Source organism: Chlamydotis macqueenii, chromosome 29 (assembly GCF_036417535.1).
Source record: "Chlamydotis macqueenii isolate bChlMac1 chromosome 29, bChlMac1.mat, whole genome shotgun sequence".
NCBI classification, from domain to species: Eukaryota; Metazoa; Chordata; class Aves; order Otidiformes; family Otididae; genus Chlamydotis; species Chlamydotis macqueenii.
This window is the reverse complement of record NC_141584.1, coordinates 1,656,207-1,679,995: the sequence shown is the minus strand read 5'-3', so window position 1 is coordinate 1,679,995 and position 23,789 is coordinate 1,656,207. Positions and strand designations below refer to the sequence as shown.

The following is a 23,789-nucleotide window of genomic DNA, read 5'->3' as shown; positions in this document are numbered from 1 at the left end:
CTGAAAACCCAAGCACGGGTCTGTTTTCTCTGCTTGTAACACCGAGTAATGGTCATGCACTTTTTGGCCAGCTTGAAGTTGCAGAGACGTTTGCGAGCACCTCTGAGGGAGGATGAGGACGGGTGAGCCTGCCTTACAAACGGAGCTGTACCACGACTGCGTGCTCGCTGGGGCTCACACGCTGAAACTCTGACCCAGCTGGGGACAGCTCTCCTACAGCCATTTTCCAACCCATAACCGCACAGATGACCTATTGTCTTCAGCAGCCCGGACTCAGATTTAGGCTCTACGCTTGTGAATGATCGAATATCCTTAACCGGCCGGTCCTGAGGGCAGCCCAGGGTCCCGCAGGATTCGGCCCTCTATTACCAAAGAGTGGAGCCATCTACTTTTTGAGCTGGCACGTGCGTTTAGGGCAGCAGTCCGTTCCCCACATGAGCCAACAGAAAACTTTCGATGAGATCGGACATGACTTGGCCATATGTAAATACTATCTACAGAGACCATTTCGTCAGCATCCCACTGTCTTCCTTTTTGGCTCGGATCACATTACAGACACAGATAAGAAACAGATATGTCAGCCTTTCTTAAGGAGAAAAAAAAAAAAAAAAGACATCAATATACAGTAACAAATAATGGAAAAAACATGAGCCCTCCTCCTACAACAGGTGGGGTTTTTCAGCTTACTTCTCTCAGCTTAATAGGACACTTCCTATTTACCATTCTTTTTTTAACAAGGCCTATTAAGATAATAATAAAGTGAAATTAATTATAAGGACGATTCTTATTCCACACATATTCCAGGGACCAGATTTCAAATGCACGAACATGTCGAAAACTTAAGGCATTTCATCTTCTTTTACTGTTTGTGCGTGTGCTTCACGCTTTTTCTGTCTTCGTATCTGCCCCCAAATAAGTGGCCACAACGTACGGCATCCCGGCTCTGTTTTTTCCACGTGGTTTCTCATTTTAAAATGCCACTGATTGAAAACGTGCCAGGGCTGTCCCAAAGGTTTACAACAAAGCCTTTGTGAAGCAAAATCAGCCTACTCGGGACGGGACCAAGCCCACACAGCAAAGTCCCCGTCCTAAATTTCAAAATACGGATGGGATTTGGAGGTACGGGCTGTAAGGTCCATACACAGCGGAATACAGGGCATAGGCTTCACTGCATCCTCACTTTTAGAGCTTCCTCCCCTCGGGACAACGCCTCGCTCCCGACTGGGAAACTAACACACGGCAGTAACGTGTCTAAAGGCTGTTTTAGCTTTCATGGGGTCTTTTCAGTATTATTCTCTCGGGACACTCCGACAGAAGACACAGCAGGCATCGATGGCAGACAAAAGGAATTCCAGATTGACTGAAAAGCAGAAGCCTTCATTATTACCCAGAAAAAGACTTTGTCTTCACAAATACACCCAGCAAGCTTTGGGAATCAGAGGAGGAGAGTTATTTGACAATGCTAGCAAACCTGAAAAATAACATTCAAGAGCGTTGTTATGATGCAGAGGCTTATTCTCTATTAGTTACGGCTGCCTTCCTGACTTCACTCGAACCCCATCTATGTCACATTAGCAAATTTGTTAATAAAAAAAAAAGTGATTTAACAGATACAGGACACGAGGCATAGCTGAGATTTTGTCGAGTAATATTCTGGCATCTCAAATGCACATTTCGGATTTTTTGTAGAGGAAAACGTGCAACTCTCCTGTCTACGATACCCAGCGTAAAGAGAAATTTCTCCCGAAGCAGTAGGAATTCAGGCTCCTTGCACGTTTGCGCTTCTTCACTCCCTGTCAACGTGTTACCTGACTGGGCAGTTCCTTGTGTTTACTCCACCAGCAGCCAGATACTCGGGAAGCAAATGAAACCTGTTAACACATCTGTCAAACGGCATTTCACTTGTTCCCAGCAGCTGGAACTGAACTCACAACACAGAGCCAAAGGACTGCGAATGCTATTTTTGTGCTCAGCTGCTGGTCATCTTGTTAATACGGCGGCCCAGAGAATTTCCTGGGCTGAAACGCTCTCCCCAGAGCAGTGCGGAAGAGATGGTATCTGGTATCAGCGCTTGTACTTCATCAGTGAAAGAGATACAGGGTTATTTTCAGAAGAGAAGAGTTACTTCTCCAAGATGTGTGTTACAACAAAAGGTGTTAAGGGGATTAGAGAGAACTTAAAAAAAAAAAAAAATATCAGTTTTCCACAGGAAACACAGACATCTTGAGTCACTTCTGCCCCTGAATTCTGAGCACAGTTCCTCCACCTACTCAGAAATATTTCCAGAGTGATAATGTCACTGAACAGCAACTTGGCATAACTGAATCAGATTCAAAACGTTCCAAATGAGAAGCTTGGAAAATTTTAATTTTTTTTTTTATACTTGCTCTTGGGGCACTCACTAAGGACACTGTTTCACAACTGGATGTGATGAAATGTTTTAAAAGAATCCAAGCACTTGGATTCTAAAGTTCCTTTTTTAACAGTTCTTTGGACTGCAAGTCTTACTGAATTCCGTAATTTTCTGCCACTTTTGACAGCATAAGTTCCATTTATTTTAAATGGCCTTGCTGTGTTTCAGAGCCAATTTTATTACTAACACTTCTCTCTGTTGTCTTTCTCATGTTAATTCTCAAATTTATTCTCCCTACCAAGACGTTCTGCAGGGGAATTCCAGGGTGATCACAGGCTGAACTGTCCAGGCCGACCATCTCCCTTATTCGTGCTACCACCTCTTATCAGCAAGCTGTCTTTGTTGTCTGATATGCTCCTGCTCTTTCTCTCCTGGGCGTAAGATCTTTTTAACAGAAAGAGGATGATGTTCAACTTCATTTTGCATAATAAGCTTTCGAAGTACTCAGATTTTCACAAACGTACGCGCCCAGTGTTCAGAACAACAGATCTCGTTAGACAGTAGAACGGGAGGATTTTGCCTGTCTCACCATCCCGCATCGTTAATAACGCAAGCAAACGACTACAGAAGGAGGGTGTCACCATGGAACACCACGCCTGCACAAGTTCTCCCACCGTTAACACCTTCCAGTAGCTCAGCGTGCAGGCAGGCCTCTCAGAAGCAGCATTTCCAGCAGAAAGGCCAAGGGCTGGCAAGCCCTCCTTAGTCTCCGCAGGCCCGAAACCCCAGAGCTGCACAGGAAACGCTAGCCGTACTCGAAGGGCTCAAGGGCTTTATCCGCGTTTTGGAAGCTTACAGATATCTGGGATTGAATCCTCACTAAATGTATGATTCAGTTAGGACACTCCTCAGGAGAAAACATTACCCAGCATTCTTCTAACGAACATTTTTTCCCATCAGAAATAAGGAGGAGAGGATACATACAGCCACAATGAGGAAATCCAGCCAGCACCAGGCGTTAGTGAAGAACTTGACGAATCCGTAAGCACACCATTTCAGCAACATCTCCAGGATGAAGATGTAAGTGAAGACTTTATCTGCATACTCCAGGATGGTCCGGATGGTTTTCCTCTGTTCTATGTAAATATCCTCAAAAGCCTGGGAAGCAACCAGGTATTTGTGTCATCACATCTGATTTATTCCATAGTCCCAAGTCGTTATCCAGAAACTTATTGAACCGATACTGAGAGCGCAGTGGAATTACATTTCTTACACAGGGCACCTTCTCTGCTCTAGTAGTTGCAACACTGCAATGCCAAACCAAAAAAACCCAAACCCAGGAAAGTCCTGACTAAATAACACAAGAATTTATCTGCCTCTCGGAGATCTGAGCCCAAGCCTTTCTAGCTAAACGTTCAGCAGCTGCCCCCCTGCAGAAACACGCACAGGCAGGTTTGCTCTGCGGCTCAGCACATCCAAAAGGGCCGAGCTCGTTGGCAATCAGACTGTTAATTGCTGTGAAAGCTGTGTGTGTAAAGAAAAGCAGGCTACTGCTGTGGGCTGTGAATTGCTGGGGACTTCTGTCCTAAACTCGTGAGTAAGGCGTGCTTGAAGTTGTTTGTTGTATAACCCTGTCTCCTAAACACTGTGCTGTGTGAAAACAAACAGACTGATTATTTGTATCTGGGTCGCGCCATCAGGTCAGGAAGCTCCGCAAGCATGGGAAAGGGAAATAGAAGTATTCCTGTTCCGTGATGTGAAAATGAGACATAGATACAGGCTGACTTTGTCCAAAACCCTCACGTTTCTAGGCAAGCTATGATCAGAACCCAGATTTGCAGGCTTTCAGTCTTCATTCTTAATTTAAACTGAACAAAAATAATCAATAAAGGCTTCTGTACAGTACCTACCACAACAGAGCTGTGCTGTTTTCCCAGTAAGAATCATCACGGCTTTATTTTTCACCCCATTTCCTACACACAGCTTTCCCGACTGAACGTCCCCTAGCTTAACTCAGCTGAGCGACACGTATTCCAGTATTTTACTCACCAGAGCACCACTGCTCAGCAGGATCATAAAGATGATGAAAGTCTCAAACCAGTTATGTTCCACAATCAGAAAACAAGTCTTCCTCAAGGTCCACCAAGACTTCCCCAGCCCCTCCTCAATATTGACCTGACAACATTTACAGCGCTGCATACAACCTGGAACGAGGATGGTGCACAAAGGAGTATGAGCCCAAATTTCGTTAGGTGACAGATGAGATCATGTAGGAACATAAAACTGTCATTGTCTAGAAGCACTTTTGATGCCAACAATATAAAACACGCTGATTTTCAGGTAAAACTCTTGCTTTCTTGAGGATTTTATCATTACTTTTGCCACGTCTGTATCTGGGCACCTGAATTAACACCAATTCTTGAACAGATTAAGCTTGTTCTATTTGGTGAGGTATCCATGCACTTGGCAGGAGAGGAATGGAAAACTTGCTGCTAAAGTAACCTTGAACCATTTAAAATATCTTTGCCATGGGAATACCTGTAATGGATCAGCTGCTGAAAGACATTGAGGCCAACAACAGAAGGAAAAAAACTCAATGAGAAGCCAGATTCTTCTGCTTTTAAGTACTCACGGCATCAATTGTACAAAAGGTCAACTTGCCCTACCGATAGGTCATCTACATCCCTGCAATGGCAGCTACATCTCTGAGGCCATCGCCCTGCAAGTTCTTCTAAATTCGTTCACCTGTGACGCAGGGTCCAAGAAGGCTCTCAAAATGAGCTGACAGCCAGCCCCGATGCAGGCTGAGACCTCACCTTAAGGGAAGCTTACAGTTGACAGACAGGTCCCCAGAACAGCTCGGAGGCTTCTTTCCACGCTCACAGTCCACTTACCTTCTGTGAAGCATGCATCCGGGTCCAGATACTCCTCTGGTGCCTCCACAGGGACTTCTTCCACTTCAGGCTTTATATCAATGGTGCTACCTTCCGAGGAGCTGGTATCATCAAGTTTCTTGAACACAAAAGAAAACCCAAGCCAATCTAGAATTAGTTCTCAACAAATATCAAACTTCATGATGACTCAGCAATTTGTTCACCAGATTTACTGTAATGAAAGTTGTTTCCTCACTTCACGTCACTGAGATCCTGACCCCGCCTACACCTCATGTTAACAGCAGAGAAAGTATTTATATTCTTTACATTTATAGGTATTTGTAGCTCTCCATAAAGCAACTAGCACAAGAAACTTCTTTCTTGTGTGGAAAGACAACCTGGTAATGTAAACAGAAGTTTGATGCTGGAACTATCTGGTTCTCCCTCCCAAAATGCTTCCAGGCACTCACATGAGCGTCAAATGACCAGAATGAATTTTTAGCATTTCATCCTACCTCCTTGCTGCCATCGGGATCTGTATCACTGCTGAAATCTTCTGTGTTGAGATTTTCAAAATCTGATTCACCTACAGCAATAGGTACCCGGACAGTGAGATTGGGGTTATTGATGAAGGACATGTGGTCTTCATCTATTATGTACTTCTCCACGCTGCTCCCAATCCCGCTCGTCGTGCCGTTGCCATTCTTCTGATAATCAATGTCTCTGTTGATATCAGCCCCTGTATGGTTAGCGATGCAGTTCACCTTCTTGTCATACAGTTCATCCAAGGGTTTGACCTCATCCGCCTCTCTCTGCTTGAAATGAGCCTGCATGAACTCGCGCACCTTTGCCTTGATCCAGGCAATGCCCTTCTTGATGCGAATAACAGAGATCTGCAGGTTGTTCATCTCCCCGTCATCATCTGTGGCTGCTAAGTTGTCTGCGCTGAAGGAGCTCAGTAGCAAGGCCAAGAACAGGTTCAGCACCTGAGGGAGAAGAGGTCACGCTTGGCAGAGCTGACTCTCGAGGGTTATGTTTCCAAAGCTGAATACGAGTGTTTGGCCACCCGAGCCCTGCTGATGCTAAGAGGGGCTGCAGAGCTAAGTCTCCAAACACCACACTGAGAACCAGCTCTGGTACCCCACAGACCTACGGAGGACCCCAGGAACAAGACGCTGATCCCGCAGCGTGTTCCGTGAACAGGGCAGCCCCGTGCAGCACGGCTCCGCTGGGGTCAGTGGGGTTCAGTGCAGGCAAAAGGGCCCCCAAGCCGCTGACACCGAGCCCCATGCAGGATCCAGACTGCAGATGTCAGAGAGGGGTTTAAGCAGCAGCCGCCCAAGGGATTTAAGTTCGGCGTTAGTGGTTTAGTCTCATCTCTGGCTCAAAGGAAATAGGCCAAATCTAGGCTTTTTGAGTGATCACTCCCACCTCTATTCCCTTGCCCACATCTGCTGATAGTCCCCAAGGCTTATTTTGTCAAAATCCCTGGGCGAGACAAGTCCTCTCAGGAGCGCACAACGCTACTTTGAAGATATGCAACTGTTCACACTACTTCGTTCTTGCTTACATTTTCCTCCATAGACTTTTCTTCACAAAATTTAAGACCAGAAGGAAACATCATGATCTAGTCTAACCTCCCACACAACAGGCCGTGCAGCTTCACCAGCCGATTCTTGCACATGATTGAGCTAGTGGGCACATTTTAGAGGAAACTTCCAACCTGACTTTAACGCTTCAGGACCTTCCCCTGCATTCCAAATGATCTCCTCTCCTGGCATTTAAAAAGCCAGGTTTTGCATCTTTTTAAGCTTCGTTTACTTCCCCAGGCAAGGCATGGGTCTGTTCCCTTTGACCGAGGGTTTTGTTGCAAAGTGCTTTATTTGTGGGTAACTGTTTAAGGTCCTTATCAAGCAAAGCACATCCTTCATGTGGTGCTACTACCAAAGTCAACAGGACTGTTCATACGTCAAAGGCCATGAAGGACCCCAACAGACTCACAAACCATTACTCTCTAGTTCTGTGGTCTCCCCATGTTCTACCCCACCCAGAGGCAACCAATAAAGACCATCAGTAACCATTTACTGACCACTAAATTTCCGATGACCATGACCATCATGAAGACAATCAAGCACATGGCCTGTCCTGCTACTTCCATACAATCCCACATGGTCTCAATCCATTCCCCACACAACACACGGAAGACAATAAGGAAGGAGTGGAAGAAATCGTGCATGTGCCAGCGGGGTAGCTCACACTCCGGATTGATCTTGCAGACACACTCCTTGTAGCTTTTGCCGAAGAGCTGCATGCCCACCACAGCAAAGATGAACACGATGATGGCTAGCACCAAGGTCAAGTTCCCCAAAGCACCCACTGAGTTACCGATGATTTTTATCAGCATGTTCAGAGTGGGCCAGGACTTGGCCAGTTTGAAGACTCTCAGCTACACAAAAAAATCCAAAAAACAAAACAGAAAAATGGCACTTAATTTGATTTTATCTTAAACAAAGAGGAAAATCAGGTAGAGCTTTCTAAACATCAACCATCTTGCATTTCATGTAAACAGAAGCCCATGCTTCTGCTACTGAAGTCAGTGGGAGCAGGGAACGCTTAACTTCTCTTTGGATTTGGCCTCCTGTATTTCGTACTCAGTTATCTCCCACATGGTGATCCTCCCTTACAAAGGAAAAGTACGGAGCTCCTATCTTGCTTTGGAAGTTTGCAACATTAAGGAAGTCAGGAGACTTATTTGAAGCGTATATGTCACAAAAATTTACTTCCCCCCTGCCCCGAATGCTTCTCATCTTCCTCTGGAAAAAAGGATTTGTTTTCCTGGCACATCCAGAACACAAAATAAAAACGTAATTTTCAGAGGATCTCATTTGGAAAGAGACTTTCTGAAGCTGGATATAAGGGGGAGCTTCCGAGTACTGTGCTCCTTGGAAAATCTGACCTCAGTTGTGGTTCTCTGCACCTAAAAATCTAACCTAGAGGTTTTGATAGTTTAGTTTTCAAAAGCTTAACCACTGAGAGCACAGGTTAAAGCACATGAAGGCTGCAGGCACTCAGCACTTTCATGACACTGTAACATAAAACCTACCAAATTTGACCACATGAAGTAAGGGGCACACTCTAACCTGGTCCTCTCCGTCCATATCAAATACTCTGCACCAAGATACCTCCCAAGTCGTCCCTCACTGCCTACATGCAACGCGCTGTTGCTCACATCTCACAAACAGCAGTTGTGAAGTAAGAAGAGACCACAAAAATGACACCATTCCATCTCTGTCTTCCCCCAAACCAAAGAGCTTTTTGCCTATACCTACGTACAAAGCTTTCTAGTCGCTCCAAGACAGTAACATTCAAACAAGAAGAGGAATATGGAATACCAATCGGAAAGATCGCAGCACAGAAAGTCCTTCCACGTCTGCTAGACTCAGTTCCATCAAACTGAGGGAGACAATAAATCCATCAAAGATGTTCCAGCCTTCTTGGAAGTAATAGTAGGGATCCATGGCAATGAGCTTCAGGAACATTTCTGCTGTGAAAATTCCAGTGAAAACCTGGATTGGTGAGGAGAGAGACAGACAAAGAACAGGCTAAGATTCACTTTTATTCATTTTTTTCATCTTCAGGCTAAATATCAAACAATGCGATTTGTCGCCCATTCCAACACGCCCATCCAGCCGCGTGCCTGTCGCAATCGCCTTTTCTCCCCTGATGCAGCACAGCTATCACGGACCTGCTCAGGCGCACCAGGAATTAACAGGTGGAGTTTTAAGTAGCAACAGGTTCTGCCCAGAGAAGTGCACCCTTAGCAAACATCTCCGAGTGGCCACAGGCTGCAGTGAGGGCAAGCTCACGCTGCTCAGTGTCCTCTAGAGTGTAGAACAGCAGTTCTTTCAGCCTCAGTTTACATTAACAAGCAACGTATCCCAGTAGGAGCAGACCTGTAAGGAATATTTACCAGATTTCCTACGGAGAGCACGTGTTCAAACTCCGGGGTCATAGGATGGTGCTCCATTGCCATGAACAAGGTGTTCAGCACAATGCAGATGGTGATGGCCAAGTCAACAAAAGGATCCATGACAATTAAGTTCACTATCTCCTTCAGCTTGATCCAGTACGGGTGGCATTCCCAGATCAAGAACGTGTTGGCAAATTTGTACCAGCAAGGGGGGCACTTCCTCTGGGACTCTTCCAGCTCTACAGTTACAAAACAAAACAGCAACAGAGTTCAGGATTCACCTCTGAGGCTGCTGGGTCCTGCCGATCGCCACAAGAGAAGAGTCAAGTCAGGCCTTTGTGCTGAGCCTCGCCCACCTCTCCGTGGTACCTGCACAAGAGCTACGTCACATCTGCACCAGGATACCAGGGAGGGCGGTTCTAAACCTGTGCCACGGCCCTGCACGGATCCTAGGACTCAGTCCGGATTATTTTAAATGCAGGGATACATTTAACTCAAAACTGATCAAGGTAAAATGGTTTCAAATCAAAGTTACAGATCCCAAACTGTCTCTGGTGCCAGTTTTTAAAGAACTGAAATGAATTCTGTGCTGAATGCAGACGTGGTCTAAAAGAGGAAATACATGACACAATGCTGCAAAGGATTTTAAACAGGAATAATCTGATTAACACAAACCACATCCATTTACAGAAATCAAACATGATGCTGTGTCAATTTTTTTTAAACTGGCTTATTGCAAGTGCTATGGGGAAAAAAAAATAAAAAATCAGGAGTTCCCCTCCTCTATTGACTTACAATGGTTCCGTTCAGGCTACACAGCTGTTCGTGCAAGTTTTATTTTTCACGGGAAGGGAAAGGACCACTGCGCCCTCCTTCTCATTGGTTCTCTGGTTGCTTAGTATTTAGTTGCCTTGGAATTTCTAAAGTTAAAAAAGAGGACCGTCGCACTGTAGCCTGTAGGCGTTTGCGCAGGAGGGAAGCAGCAGCAGAACCCTGCTCTGTTTCTAAGTATATTTAGTTTTCATACAATTTTATTGCAGGAGACAGCAGGAATTTGAGATCATCAACCTCATATGGCTGCTGTTCATAAATTCTTGCTGGCTCCTGCATAACGTATTTGGAGATCTCGTCTTCGTGCGCTGTCCGTTTCAGAATTTCCGTCATGGAGAAGTCCCTTTCTCTTTTGACAGCTGTCACAGTTCACATCTTTGTCTCCCGTGGACTGTCAGCAAAGGAGGCTCTCCACGGTCCTTGGGAGATGGCAGAAGTCAGAACACCTCTGTCAGACATTGTCCTACTCCTCTGATCTCCACACTGCACATTCATTACTGCAAAATTACACCTCTTTGTTGTCTTTACCTCTGCATCTCTACAATTCAGGTGCAAGACCAAGTAAAATAAAGTCTAATAAATACTTCTGTATCGATCATGACTCAAAAGAAGCAGGTTTAGGCACAACCAATACATGAATACGTACCGCTCGAAGGCGCGGAGAGCTAAATTCTGTGTTTCCGAAGGGCACGCATGTCCTCTGTCAGGTACCCAGGGCTCAAACCTGATCTCTGAGCAGACGGGGCCTGACCCCAGCCTGTGCTCCCCGCCCTGCGCCCCTCCCTGCGCTCCCCTACAGACCAGCTGTCGCTCCAGTCCCCACAGCCACTGCGAAGCCATTCCATGACGTTTAACATTACCATTCGGCATCCTCCTGGACAAACTGAGCGGACACACGTGTCCGTCCCTGTTCTCTGTGACCGGCCACACCTCTGGCCACGGGAGGGACAGCCAGCACAAGGAACCCAGGGCAGATGTGGTGTGAGGAACTGTCCTGTAAGTGCCGGGTGGATGGGGCCTCTGTCTTCCTACAACACACCACGAGAGGGCAACCGATTCCTCCCAAAGGCACACCTGTAAACCATACCTACCCTCAACAAGGGTATTCGTCAACCCGGTCATTACGCTGTTGGTTCGGTCCTTTCTTCCATAGGATGCGTTCACCTGATCCATGGAGACCAAGAGAGACCCACCAGGCTTCTTTCTAATTTCGATTTCAGTAGTACCCTGCAAAATTCATATGATGATTAACACAAACTCTTTGTCTTCCCAGTATTTTACATACTCTCAGCCTAGAAATATGACACGTATGCCCAAGAGAGAACGACATCCTTGTTCCTGCTATCCTTCTCGCTTTCCTACATTATGTAAGTGGTCAAAGCGCAACTCAAGCCCTCATTTCTGCTAGCACCAATGCTTTGGAGCCTTAGAGAAATTAAGGACTAGATTTTAAAGAACATTTCTAACAAAGACTGCTGTAGTACAAAGTGATTTACCCTCGGTACTGCTACCAAACAGCACAGACAGGCAGTGACTCGTTTACCCAGGCCACTTTACAACATGACTGCTCAGAGGGTGAACTCCCCTCCAGCCTCATTAGACCCACCCAAATTATTCAGGTTTAGGAACTGAGCATTTGATAGTATCAACATTTAATTCAAAATCTGCATCTGCAAATTAGGATAAAAGCAGTCTGGCCACATCCCTGTCCAAGAATCAATGGGGATTTCTCCATTCCAGCCCACTATGAGGCCGATTTCCTAACTGACAGGGACACGAAACCACGTCTCCGTTTCACCCTTGCGAAGGATCACTTTGCTCCCCTCAGGTCAAAGACCCTGCTCTGCTGAAGGCACCTCACAGCTTCTCTCCTAAGATTGCTCTGGAAACGCCAGTCTGTTAGGCACAGACAATGTCATGGTTTTTCCTCCATTACAGGAATTTGTCGCTGCTTGTGAACCAAGGTCTGCACAGCACACGCGGCTCTCCCAGCATGACAGTTAATTGCTCATTGCATGTTGAACTCTCTCCACATACAGCGTTGGCAAAATAACTGCTACTTTCTCTTCTGTGCATGCATCATGCCGCTTACTGTCCCTAGCACATTCATGCTAGGAGAATTAAATTCTGAAGCAAAACACTGTATTAATGTGCTAACGAGGGGAGAAAAAAAAACAGGGAGCATCTGAAGCTTAACAGAACTAATTAAGGTCAAACAGGTTGCAAGAATTGAAATAACTAAAAAAAAAATAGCTTGGAATTTATAGGCACAGTAACCAGATGTTTCCCAGAAACAACTGCTTCGGGTAACTCTCAGATGATGTTGTTTCAATCCTATCCAAATTCTGTTATGCCTCACTAACTAATAGTCTAGTTTTTGAGCTTTGTTTCTCTCCTGCATTCTGAAATGTTGATCCACTCAAAAGGTTACTCAATACCTGTTCAATCAACTAATTACAAAAAGTCACAATCGAGGAAAAAAAAAATTTAAAAAATCATTATTTTACTAACAGTTTCCATTGCAAAATTTATCGAGGGCTAAAAGGTTGTTTGTATTTCCTTTTAAATCCTCATCTATTTTATCTTATTGTGGAGAACATTTGCCACAAACTTTGGTTGGTTTCCCCATTCCACGCTTTAAATAGCTCCTTATGAATTGCCCTGACGTACACCAAGGGTTGCTATTATTATCAGCCCTTCAAGGATGCAATTCCAAGCCCTTTTTCCCAGGAAGCCAGGGGGAGAAGGAGGTGGGTCACTGAGTTTGAGAAGGAAAGAAAGGGGAAGTTAAAGCACAGGGTGTCCAATCCAGTACAGACCGGTCTGCGGTCAGACAGACTGACTCTCGTTCTGCCAGGGTGCCTGGTCACTCGAAGGGCGGCACTCGGGAGCGAAGAGCGCCACGCCTACGCTAGCTACTCGCTGACTGCCTTACACTGGCATCGGTAGCTGCCTTATCTATTTTCACCTCAGGCAGAAGGCGTCCCCCAGGCATGCTGGAAGGTGGGCCGCCGATGAGGGACACCACGCCGTTACAATCCACCGTGCTGTTCCTTTTCACGTTTCGGCGGAGGTTGGGGAAAATCCGCGAGGACCGGCTGCCTTGGCTGTAGCCGCTGTAGCCACTGTAGCTGCTCCTTCGATCGCGACCGCGGATGGGGATGAAGAGGGAGTCTCTCCTGCCTTCGCTTTCCTCCACTGTGCTGTGCTCGTCGTCGGCAAACTCGTTCTCTGAGCCTGGGTCACGAAATCGCCCTTTGTAGCTGAAGATGCTGCTCTTGCTGTTGTGTCGGGAGAGAAAAGGGGAGCCTGGGATACTGAGGAGAGACTAGGAGGGAGAAAACAAACAACGGAAACAGCGTGAATAGTACGGGAAGAAGCACTGCAGTGTCATCAAGTGCTGCTAAAGTGGTTTCACTCCCTCTCCAGGTCTACACAAACCATCACTGCTTAGCTGTCAGCTACACTGAGAGTTGTTCACTCTCGGCTGGCTGAGCTTTATGGGTCAAAAAGTTAACTGGTTAGATTGACTACTCTCAGGAACAATTTACACCAGGGTGTGCGCATGCAAGGGCTGTAAACCTGGGCCTTAAGCGTCCTCCTGATCCACCGCAGGTTTAAGACGGTGAGCAGATTCCTTTGACATGCTAATCAGGATCTAAACTAGAATATTATCCTGTCTATAAGCAAGCATAAATATTAGCGAAGGAAATTAAAACTACCTGGTTCATGATGGAAAATTTCCTTCCTAGCCTGTTGTCTGGTAGCCTGAACGCTTTCCTCCTCATCCCGTCCTCTGATTCAGACTTGAAGACCTTTTCATTGTCACACTTCTCTTCTCCTTCTGACATTTCTTTGTCCTTTCGTTTTTTCCTCCTGTTTCGACGCTCCTTGGCGCTCTTGGAACTGAGTTTGGAAATCTCTGAAGAGCTTCGAGACAACATCCTCCCGCCACCATCATCTTCCACAGCATCTTCAGAGACTGTCCCTGCCGAAGTGACCATAGCAGCAGCCTGAGGGTGAAGGCAAGAGAATGGAAAAATAAATCAGACCTTACCATGATTAATACTCCATTTCCTGCCCAGAGAGGCGGAGGATGCCCCATCCCTGGAAACATCCCAGGCCAGGTTGGCCGGGGCTCTGAGCAACCTGATCCGGTTGGAGAAGTCCCTGCTGCTGGCAGGGGGGTTGGACTGGGTGGGCTTTGGAGGTCCCTTCCCACCCAAACCATTCTGTGATTCTAAGAAAGAGTGTGGCTTAATGCACACAAGCACAAGCCTTTGGGACAGGATTGAGATGTTTATTCTTCCTCTTAGAAGACACCTGCAGCCAGGACTTGTAAAAATTTTTACAGCCTACTTTGGCAGGTAGTAAAATCTCTCTCAGCTTTGTTTATAAGCATTTGACAAAGGACCAGCAAAGACTACTTGCCTGACTTGAAAATATATTCCTAGCCTTCACTAGAAACCATGGGAACATTTAAAAATTCCTTAATGGAAGGCAATTTTCCAAAACAAAATAAACACAGCAAGCTTGCATATAATTCAGGAAAAACCAGCGGCAGCAGGGAAGAGATAATGCACAATGTCACCCTCAGCCAACAGAGGACGTGATGCCAGGGCGAGGCAGCCATAGCGGTGCTGCATTTTTTAATTATACATCACTGCTCTGTAGTAACAGGCAAGTAAATCCTAAAATATGTAAATGCATCTAAAAATATACAATCAAAACACTCACCTGTGCTTCTTCCTGCTGCTTTTTCAATTGTTCTAACATGGCCTTAAATTCTGCCTCCTTCTGCTCTGCCTCCTCCAGCGTGGCCTGGTTCTGCTCTTCGTAAGCCATAGCCACCACAGCCAAGATTAGATTAACCAGATAGAAGGATCCCACAAAGATCACCAAGACAAAGAAGATCATGTAGGTTTTTCCTGCTGCTCGTAAGGTCTGGAAGTACAAGAGCATGGTAGAGGGAAGAGAAAAGGAAAGGGGAGAACAATTTCAGAGCGACACCCGATACGTGAACTGATCCCAGGATTCTTGTCCTGAAAGCTTCTAAGAAAATACAGCGGTGCTGAATACTGAACATCTCAGCACTTCCCCTGCAGAGCACTAAGACACCGCACTTTCGCTAGCCACAAATACAAAAGGTGACATCCCTCTTCGTCTCTTAAGGGAAGAGCCAACAGATGCAAACGGAAAAGGATTCAGAAGTACACTGTGAAACTCAATGCTTAGACTCCTTTTGAACAAAACAAAAAAGAAGAAAAGCCATTTCAGCAAGGTCCCCAAGTCATCCTCAGGTTACCGGGAAACATTCTGCCCTCCAAAGCGCCTAAGCACCTCCTAAGAGCTGAACTGCTCACAATCTTCTGCAGCAGGCGGTCAGGTTCTTCCAGAACTAATTCTCAGTCCAGCTGTACGTGCGCTGAGGATCTACCAACCCTTCTGGACTTCAAAGTACAACACCCGCTTACACGTAACGTCCCCTTCCTCCTCAACGCACAACATCTCACTGTGCAGCTTTACTTGTGGTTACTCTTTCCAACAGGAGCAATACAATAAAGCTTGTCACCTTCTCCTTTCCTGTATTGTCCCCAAATTCTCATCTTGTATAATTCTGAAGCAAAGTGTCTACTTACTAATTGATACAAGTTTTCCCAAAAATCCTGAGTCATAAGGCGAAATAAAGCCAGAAAAGCCCAGCTGAAAGTGTCAAAGCTTGTGTAACCATAGTTGGGGTTCCGTCCTGCCTTCATGCACGTGTAACCCTCCGGACATTGACTGTGAAGAAGACAACAGCCGTTTCAGGGCATGGAGGCAGTGAAAGGGACAGAGTAAGTTGACAACGTGCGCATTATCCATGCTTTCGGAGATTTTCACAACTCTTGTAACAAATGGCATGCATTTTGCTTTACGTGTCAAGTAAGACTGATAAGGAGACTGACAGACAGGATTTCAGAAAAGCCCTGTTATCTTGGTCCTACGGAAACAAGATGTGGCACTGCGAGGCTCTTCAGCCAACGTGAGCCGAAAGGACCAGCTCTTGCCGCGAAGGACCGGGTGAAAAACCAACTGGAGGCAACAGCACACGGAAAGTTTCCATTTCTGAACCCCCATCCCCTACTTCTCTGATGACTTGTGACTGGCTTCAGAGGGAAATAACGCCCCTGGCAATCATCATTAGACAGACCTGCCTCCCGAGAGGACATGAAAAATGATTAATAATTAGATTAAGAAACGGGAAATCTTTTACATGTAAACTGACACCAGGAACAACAAAGGAAGCAACAGGAAATATTCCAGTGGTTTTGCCATCATTAGCCAACACCAATGGCAATTAGAGTCTCTACTTTTAATAAAGCTCAACACTCACCCTGCGTCTGAGCTGTTACCACAGAGCAAAGGATCAGGGGCGCCAGGAATGATGTAAAAATTTGCTGAAGAAGATGGAAAAGAAAAGATTACATGCACACACATACGGAGTTAGAGGATTTAACACACTATAGCACTACAAAAACCTTCACTTCAGAGCCCTCTAGATCCCCTACTGATAAATTTATCAGGAATGTAGATTTAAAACTAGCTGCCAGCACAGCAGAGAAGCTCAAAGTGAGAAGCTCGTAAGAAACTAAGTGACAAAAACTTGGGAGGCTGGTTCCTTGATCACCTGTAGCACCATTTACAGCTCTAAAACCCTGCCAGCGTGGGAGGATGCTGCAGCGCAGAAACAGGTACCAACAACGCCATGTGCATCCTCTGAAGAACCCAGCAAAGCTAAGCGACGGACCTGATACCCAGCTGAGATTTAAATGGGCAGTTACTTCCCATTTACATACTTAAACAGTTTTTAATTGGAAACAAAACAGAAAAAAAAAGGCATTTTTGACAAAATATTTAGCTAAAAGAGCACAGTCAAGACCTTCTAAAAGGCTGAACTCAACCAGAAGCACCTTAACAAGGCCAGGTTTCTAAAAACTGAAAAATAACTGAGCAAGGGGTTGTTTCCGCACAAAGCTGGACACATCACATTGTAAGCCACGTCAGAAATCCAGCATGAAGTCAAACAGGAAGGTTTTACGGAGTATCGCTGCAGAAATACCTACACATATTGTTGGTGTATTCCTCCCAGTCAAAGCCCCTAGAGCCGTTATCCAGGAAAGTCTCGTTCACATTAATTGGCCAGATCACACACTTGTTCCTTAAATTGCCCATGAACAGCTGCAGCCCGATCAGAGCAAAGACACTGAGGCAAAATACTGTCAAGATCATTACATCCGACAGCTTCTTCACAGACTGAATTAGGGCACCCACAATGGTCTTCAAGCCTGCAGAGAAGAAAACAAGACTAGAAATCACTCCTGTAGAATGCAAAGGCATTGAAAAGTCAACTACATACCGTACCTCACAACCTCTGTGTGGTGGCGAGAGACTGGTGCTCTAAAACAGCCGCGTTCCTGGGAACCACCACTCACAGGCAGGTTTTCCACACAGTAAATAAAGGTGATGAGTGAACCGAGCTCGCTGGTTTCGATAGTTAGAACAAGCCAAAACACCAGCGTTCAGCCCTGAGAACATCCGAGCCTTGCAGCAGAGGACGCAAAGCACACTCTGGAGCCACGGCCGTGAAAGCAGGCTTTGTCTGAACAGAGACGTTAAATCCAGACACGCTGCTACAAACCTCTCCGTGGAAACGTTTAGTTGTGCTTAAGCCTGGCTTATTGGCACAAACTGCAACAACTCACAAAGATCAAATGCCTTTTGAACTGCCTGCCTCTGAACTTCCTACTGCTTAACCAAACTGTTTCAGCGCTTCCCCTTCCCTTGTGGGAGCTGAACCCTTTGTTCAGATCGCGGGTTTTGTCACGGGAAGGGCAGGATTTCATCCACAGCGCTGGCTCTTCGCGTTTCACCACGGCCATCGGGATCATTAACAGGCAAGGCTTAATAATAAAGGTAAGCTCAGGCATAAGCCAAGAATTCTGCCAGTTTTTCAAACCAGCCTGGTCTGTAAAAGGAACCATCTACGAACTGGAGGAAGAACGCAGCACTAATGCTTCTAAAGGAAGCTAAACAAGGAAGAGTTTGAGATGCAGGAACAATACAGTATTAGGGCCCTTTAATTAGCCTTTCTGATGTTAAATAGGATGATGCACTTATAAATGAGTAGTGAAGGAGGCTGAAGGGAGGAAGGAGAAAAAAAAAAAAAAAAAAAAAATCACAGCTCCAGCTGAACTTGAGATCCCGTTCTCTGGCTGAGGCTGCGTGAGCATTCTGCAGGAAACCTCTGACAAGAAACCTTTCTGTACCAGCAGAGGTTTGATCCATATCAGGAGCATAAAGATTCAAAATACATAAATAAAAAGGAATTCTTATGGAGGAATAATTTTTAAATGTCGTTTACGTCAATCTTCAAAACTTTCAATCAAGGCCCTACTCCGACACAAAGCAGGATTTTCGCTGTTAGCTCTGGCAGACAAATAACCGAGACAACACTCGTTTGCATGCTCATCTCCACTGCTCAGATATGCACCACTCTGCACATGCAGCCGCTGACGCCAGCGTTTGTGTTCCTGGGCTGGATGCTGCTCCCTCACAGGCACAGAGGAGAAGGGGGTTTTGAACCAAGGTGATAAACTGGCAGCAAGAGCGTTCCCAGGCCACTCAGGACAAATACAACTTCAACAACTTCCAGCTGAAGCCATCACCTTCACGTCCTGCGGATCCAGATTACTCCTGGGTCCTGCTTAATGGAGGTGTGTCACAGGCTGGCGGTGTACGGAGCCAATTAAAATACCAGCAACTCAGGTGCCAATTTAAAAATACCTTTAGACCACCAGAGAGTTGATGTTTTAGCTCAGAGGTGCCACAGTCTACTCCTGTCACACAAATCCACAGAGACTCTCTGCCTGTGTGTAAGTTTGTCCTGTGGCATGTCATATTCTGGTAACAGTTCCCACAGTTATCTTGTCTAAAAAACATACTAAGGAAAATTCCAATTGCTGATAGAAGACGTAGTTAGCACGCGTCGTAACACTCAGATGAGTTTCTCATTAGCTCAGCACCGTGTTAAAATTCCCATTCTGTTATATGTGCTGAAGCAGAAGGGGAACCCCTTCGTATTTTCATACTGTGTGTTCTAAAACTCACTCCTTCCGTGAGACACGAGAGCGCTAAAACCCATAAAGAGCACTCCATGCCTACGTTCATACTAAATAACCCAAAGGGCTGATTACACAAACGCTCTGCATTCCCTGTATGGTTAGTCACGAAACCGAGAGGGCAGCAAGGTTTGTGCTTTACCTACGTGCTGCAGAATCACAGCTGGGGCGATCCCATCCCACAGCCTGAGACAAAGAACCAGAGCTTGGCCATTTCCACTTCCAGCCACAGACGTGTTCAGTGCGCCCAGCACCCAAACAGGATCCGCCCCGCTACGTGCAGCAAATCATCCCCTTAATAAAGGTGTGCAGCGAATCATCCCTTTAGCAAAATGTAGGGCTGCACTGAACTGGGAAGGGCTCAGATCCGCCCCCCTTGCTGTCGTTTGAAATAAAAGTCGTCCGTTGGTTTTGAGTAGTATGGAGAGAATACAAAACTGAACTGCTCTGCTCCCTTCCTCCGGAAGATAAGGCATGCTGTCACACATTTAGTAACCAGCTCATTAAGTTGCATCATCTTCACTTTGCTATAATTACGAAAGCAAAACACAAAATTTATTTTAACACGGATGCGTTTCTTTGAGCAAGCCAGCCAACACCTGTAGCAGGCTGACAGAATCACAGCCGCGCTCCAGACCCATCTAGTGCTAACGGCCACCACCACACATCTTCTGCTCTCTGTATGTGCACTGCCAAACACCAAGGAGGGCGAAGTAGGAACGTTATTCTGGCATACTCTTGTTCGGTGCAAGGAAAGCGGGTGCCACTTAAGAACATCATGCACAACAGCCATGTACATCTGATGGGTTTAGCAGTCTGGAACGGGGACAAAAGTGATGGGCCCCTACAATTCCATAGCCTCTTTTCTGGCAAACGTATATGCAAGCGTAGCCTGAGAAAGCAAAAGAACTGTTACGAGTTAATGCATTAGGAAACAAAACACAAAGAAACAGAAGACCGAAATTCATCAAGTGATTATTCGGGGTGCCTACCTTGAGACAGGTCAAGCACCTGAAAACCGGAAAACTACAGATGCCTCAGTGCCTAAGAAAACGGAATCTTGAGCTTGACCTTAAAATTAGGGACACTTCTGAGAAACCATCTGCACGAGACTTTTCTAGACAAGAATTCAGGACCAGAATCACAAAGGAAGGGGCATTTGACACCCTCTGACAGCCAGACTGAGTTAAGAGTCTAGAAGCAGCTTTGTAAGTGACGTCCTGCAAAGTCCCACTCTGGGGGTGGCACGTGACACGGGCAGGTCTGTGAGTTAGGACTTCTGGCTTCCTGGAAGTGCCGTCAGTACCTTGGGCCACACGCTATGGCATTAACAGCTGACACCAGTTCCACTACAGCTGACAAATGCAAAAGCCGGTCATGCCAAAGCTCCATTTAGCTTAGTCTACCTCAAACTGGCAGCAGCCACCGGAGACAGGGAGGCGAGCTTACTGTCATTACCTAGAAGACAACTTGCCCCACAACCCATCTGACTCCAGGCAGCTGAGGTAACCTCACGCAGAAATGTTTTAATCTTGGTTGAGTTTTTCTCACTTGCTTTACCAACTTACTCCTCAAACAACTCTAGAAACACTGATGATAACGGGATGACTCGCTGAGCGAGAAACCATTCTGCCTGAGGAGGAAGGGAGGGCCTGACTCTTTATTCACCTGCAACTAAACTTTAGGCCTGGCTTTCATTTCAGAGATCAGATAGCCGCATGTGTACACAGGGATAAAGTATGGAACAGCAGACTGTTCATCTTATAATCTGATGGCCCAGAAGCCTTAATTTCAAACCACTCTGTTTATACAGACTGCAAAGCCCATCAAAAATATCCCAGCACCATTTCTGAGAAATAAGCAATGCAGGACAGGAGGGGACACATGGGAAAGAGAAACACGCAAGACCAGCCTTTAATGCTTAATGGTTCTCACCTGGAATAACAGAGATAGTTTTCAAAGCTCGGAGAACTCTGAAAGTTCTCAATGCTGAGACATTCCCAAGGTCCACAAACTCTGTGACATATCTGCAATGAGGGAGGTCACACACAAAAAACACAATGACAATACACACACCAAAATAAAACAACCACTACAGACAAAGCAATACATCACTCACAGGGGCCTGTACCCAACAGCTAACACCAACCGGAGGCCGCCTTACCTGGAATTACAGAAATAGTTTTCAAAGCTCTCAGAACCCTGAAAGTGCGCAGAGCTGAAACATTGCCTAGGTTTACAAACTCTGTTATATACCTGCAGAATTAAACCAGAGTTAATGGCACCGTTGGGGTCACCTTCCTTTTCACACAGTTGTCTGTTTGTAGGAACAGTTTGTAATTTAAAATGCTTTAGAACTGGCATTTAAAAGAGAGAGAGACCCAAAGTTTCAGGGCCAAAACACAGTTCAAATCTCTGCACACTGCAACCAGCTTGTCCAGGGGCACGGTTAGCTACCTGCACTCTCGCCTACGTAAGACCTGGAAAGGCAATGCCATCTCTACAGAAGGTCATTGTAAAACGGTCAGATAGGTGAGGAGACTCGGTGACACCACCTCAGCTCACTTGTTTCAGGTATATTCCCTTCACTTCAGGTTTTTAATGAAGCACGATCATCTTTTGCTTTGATTAGCATCCTTCATTTTGATCCTTCATGCTTTACTACCTGTTATGAGCCACAGGTAGGTAGGATTATCCCCACTTTACAAGGGGATAAACCTGAGATACACAGAGGAGAAGAGGCTTAGTGCAAGGTTAACAGAGTTATTTTACCAGAACTTGGGGCAGAATATTTCCTCTGTGCTCTGAGGAGAAACATGGTGTGAAAGAGCAAAGAAATCACAATATTCAAGATTCTTCCAGCTGCGGAAAGGCCTCGCGTGCTTCATAAAACTTAGACCCTCTTAGTGGGATTTAAATAACTCAGTGAGATTCAAATAACGCAAGCGTGCTCTGGCCCCCGACACAAAAAAGGACTGGATTTGGAGTCTCCAGGTAACCTCACTGGAAGTGAGGAGGTTACAGAGTCTGGCTAGAGATTCAGCACATGTATTTAGACCAATGCACCGGGCCTTTTAAAGACAGCATGCTGTTACTTGTTAATTTACTGAGAAAGAAAGGAAATAACCAATTCTCAGGTCAAATTTGGCCTGTGTGCACAGAACTGGGAGCCTCACTCACCCAGGCACGTTTACACTGCGCACAGGAGATCCCCACCTACTCTGAAGTAAAACTGAAGAGCCAGTGATTTGCCCTTTGTGTGCACTGTCCAACTCTTTGCATATAATTGAAATACACAAATAAAAGGTAAGTAGAAAAAGAGCAGAAACTCAAGAAAATGAACAACCTTGGGTGCAGAATCCAGCCAAAAAAAGTCATTTTATACAATTCAAGCATTCTACTACAATTAAATCCAAGTGCTCTGAACCCTTGAAAATTAGACTCCGGAGCCCTCCTACGAGGTTCCTCAGTTTTCATCGGCCATTGTTGACTACAGGAGCCCAAACACGTGCGCTATTCCAAAAACAAACGGAAAAGGGAGGGGGGAACAAAAAAATCTTTTGCCCCGGTGAGTCAGGCTACCAGTGACATCCACCTGGTTCCCCTCAGCGGTACCAAGCCTACGCAATGATCAACGCGGGCCAAGAAGGCAAACCCCAGAAATTTAGCGTTGCAACAGCAACTCCGCTAACTCCTTGGAGTTGCATTTTAGATCTGTGACTCCATGGCAGGCCGAAGCTTTCTTCTGAAAAATCAAGAAAGAAATCTTTTGGGGATTCACTTTTTTCCTTGATTTATTTTTTTCCTTACACACCCACCCTCTTCCTAAGGTCTCGTTCCCTCCCGTACGCCACAAATACCTGAAATAAGCTGAAAACACAACTTACGCCATCATGATCACACTGAAATCTAGCCAGTTCCATGGATCACGTAGAAAAGTAAAGCCATCTATACAGAAACCTCTTGCAATAATTTTCACAAGTGATTCAAAAGTATAAATACCAGTGAATGTATACCTGTTGTGAGGAAGAAAGAGAGCTGCACTGAGAATTTGCAGAAATGTCATCTTAGGCATGAAAAAAGATGAATTACAAACACTTTTGTCTAAACAAAGTGGCTACAAGAGACGATTTGTATTCATGCTAACGTAAACGTGAACAGGAACAGATTTCTCAATAGAAGAAAAACAACATTCTGCGAGATTCTTAAAAACACAAGAAGCTTTACTTACTCCACATTCTTCGACCATTCGGGTGGGTTACTAAAAGTCATGAATACACAGTTGGTCAAAATAGTGCACATAATGATCATGCTAAATACTGTAGAACAAAGTCAAGGATCAAAGGGACGCTAGCGTGGCTCTTTACATCACCTCGCGGCTCCCTAGAGATCCCTGGACTGCAATAAATTCAACAACAATTTCCAGTCTGTTCTCTGTGGGCTACAAATAAGAGCCAAGACGCTTCCAGCAGTCATGGGAAATAAGACCGAGGTGACCGAATATAAATAGTATCTTTACGTCACCATTCAATTTATTTTACATTTCCTAGTATGTCTGAGCGATTCAAAAATCACATGCCTGAATGAAAACGTCTCCCCAGATA

General features: G+C 45.6%; 1 protein-coding gene across 3 annotated transcripts in view; it reads right to left on the bottom strand.

Moving 5' to 3' along the window:
* Positions 1-23,789, bottom strand: part of SCN8A (sodium voltage-gated channel alpha subunit 8) — a 65,911-nt gene that overhangs the window by 21,724 nt on the left and 20,398 nt on the right. For 2 of the 3 annotated variants that reach the window (XM_086768768.1, XM_086768769.1), the window contains exons 1-17: positions 23,417-23,496; positions 23,073-23,201; positions 21,121-21,212; positions 17,131-17,352; positions 16,401-16,464; positions 15,667-15,808; positions 14,765-14,971; positions 13,750-14,040; positions 12,996-13,355; positions 11,119-11,254; positions 9,197-9,435; positions 8,619-8,792; positions 7,316-7,672; positions 5,742-6,212; positions 5,248-5,365; positions 4,403-4,557; positions 3,338-3,511 (exon numbers count right to left, since the gene is read on the bottom strand). In XM_086768768.1, coding sequence (XP_086624894.1) covers positions 3,338-3,511; positions 4,403-4,557; positions 5,248-5,365; positions 5,742-6,212; positions 7,316-7,672; positions 8,619-8,792; positions 9,197-9,435; positions 11,119-11,254; positions 12,996-13,355; positions 13,750-14,040; positions 14,765-14,971; positions 15,667-15,808; positions 16,401-16,464; positions 17,131-17,352; positions 21,121-21,212; positions 23,073-23,201; positions 23,417-23,496 — 3,411 coding nt within the window. Of the gene's footprint in view, positions 1-3,337; positions 3,512-4,402; positions 4,558-5,247; positions 5,366-5,741; positions 6,213-7,315; positions 7,673-8,618; positions 8,793-9,196; positions 9,436-11,118; positions 11,255-12,995; positions 13,356-13,749; positions 14,041-14,764; positions 14,972-15,666; positions 15,809-16,400; positions 16,465-17,130; positions 17,353-21,120; positions 21,213-23,072; positions 23,202-23,416; positions 23,507-23,789 lie in introns of those variants that run through there. The other variant, XM_086768770.1, reaches the window with a different exon arrangement.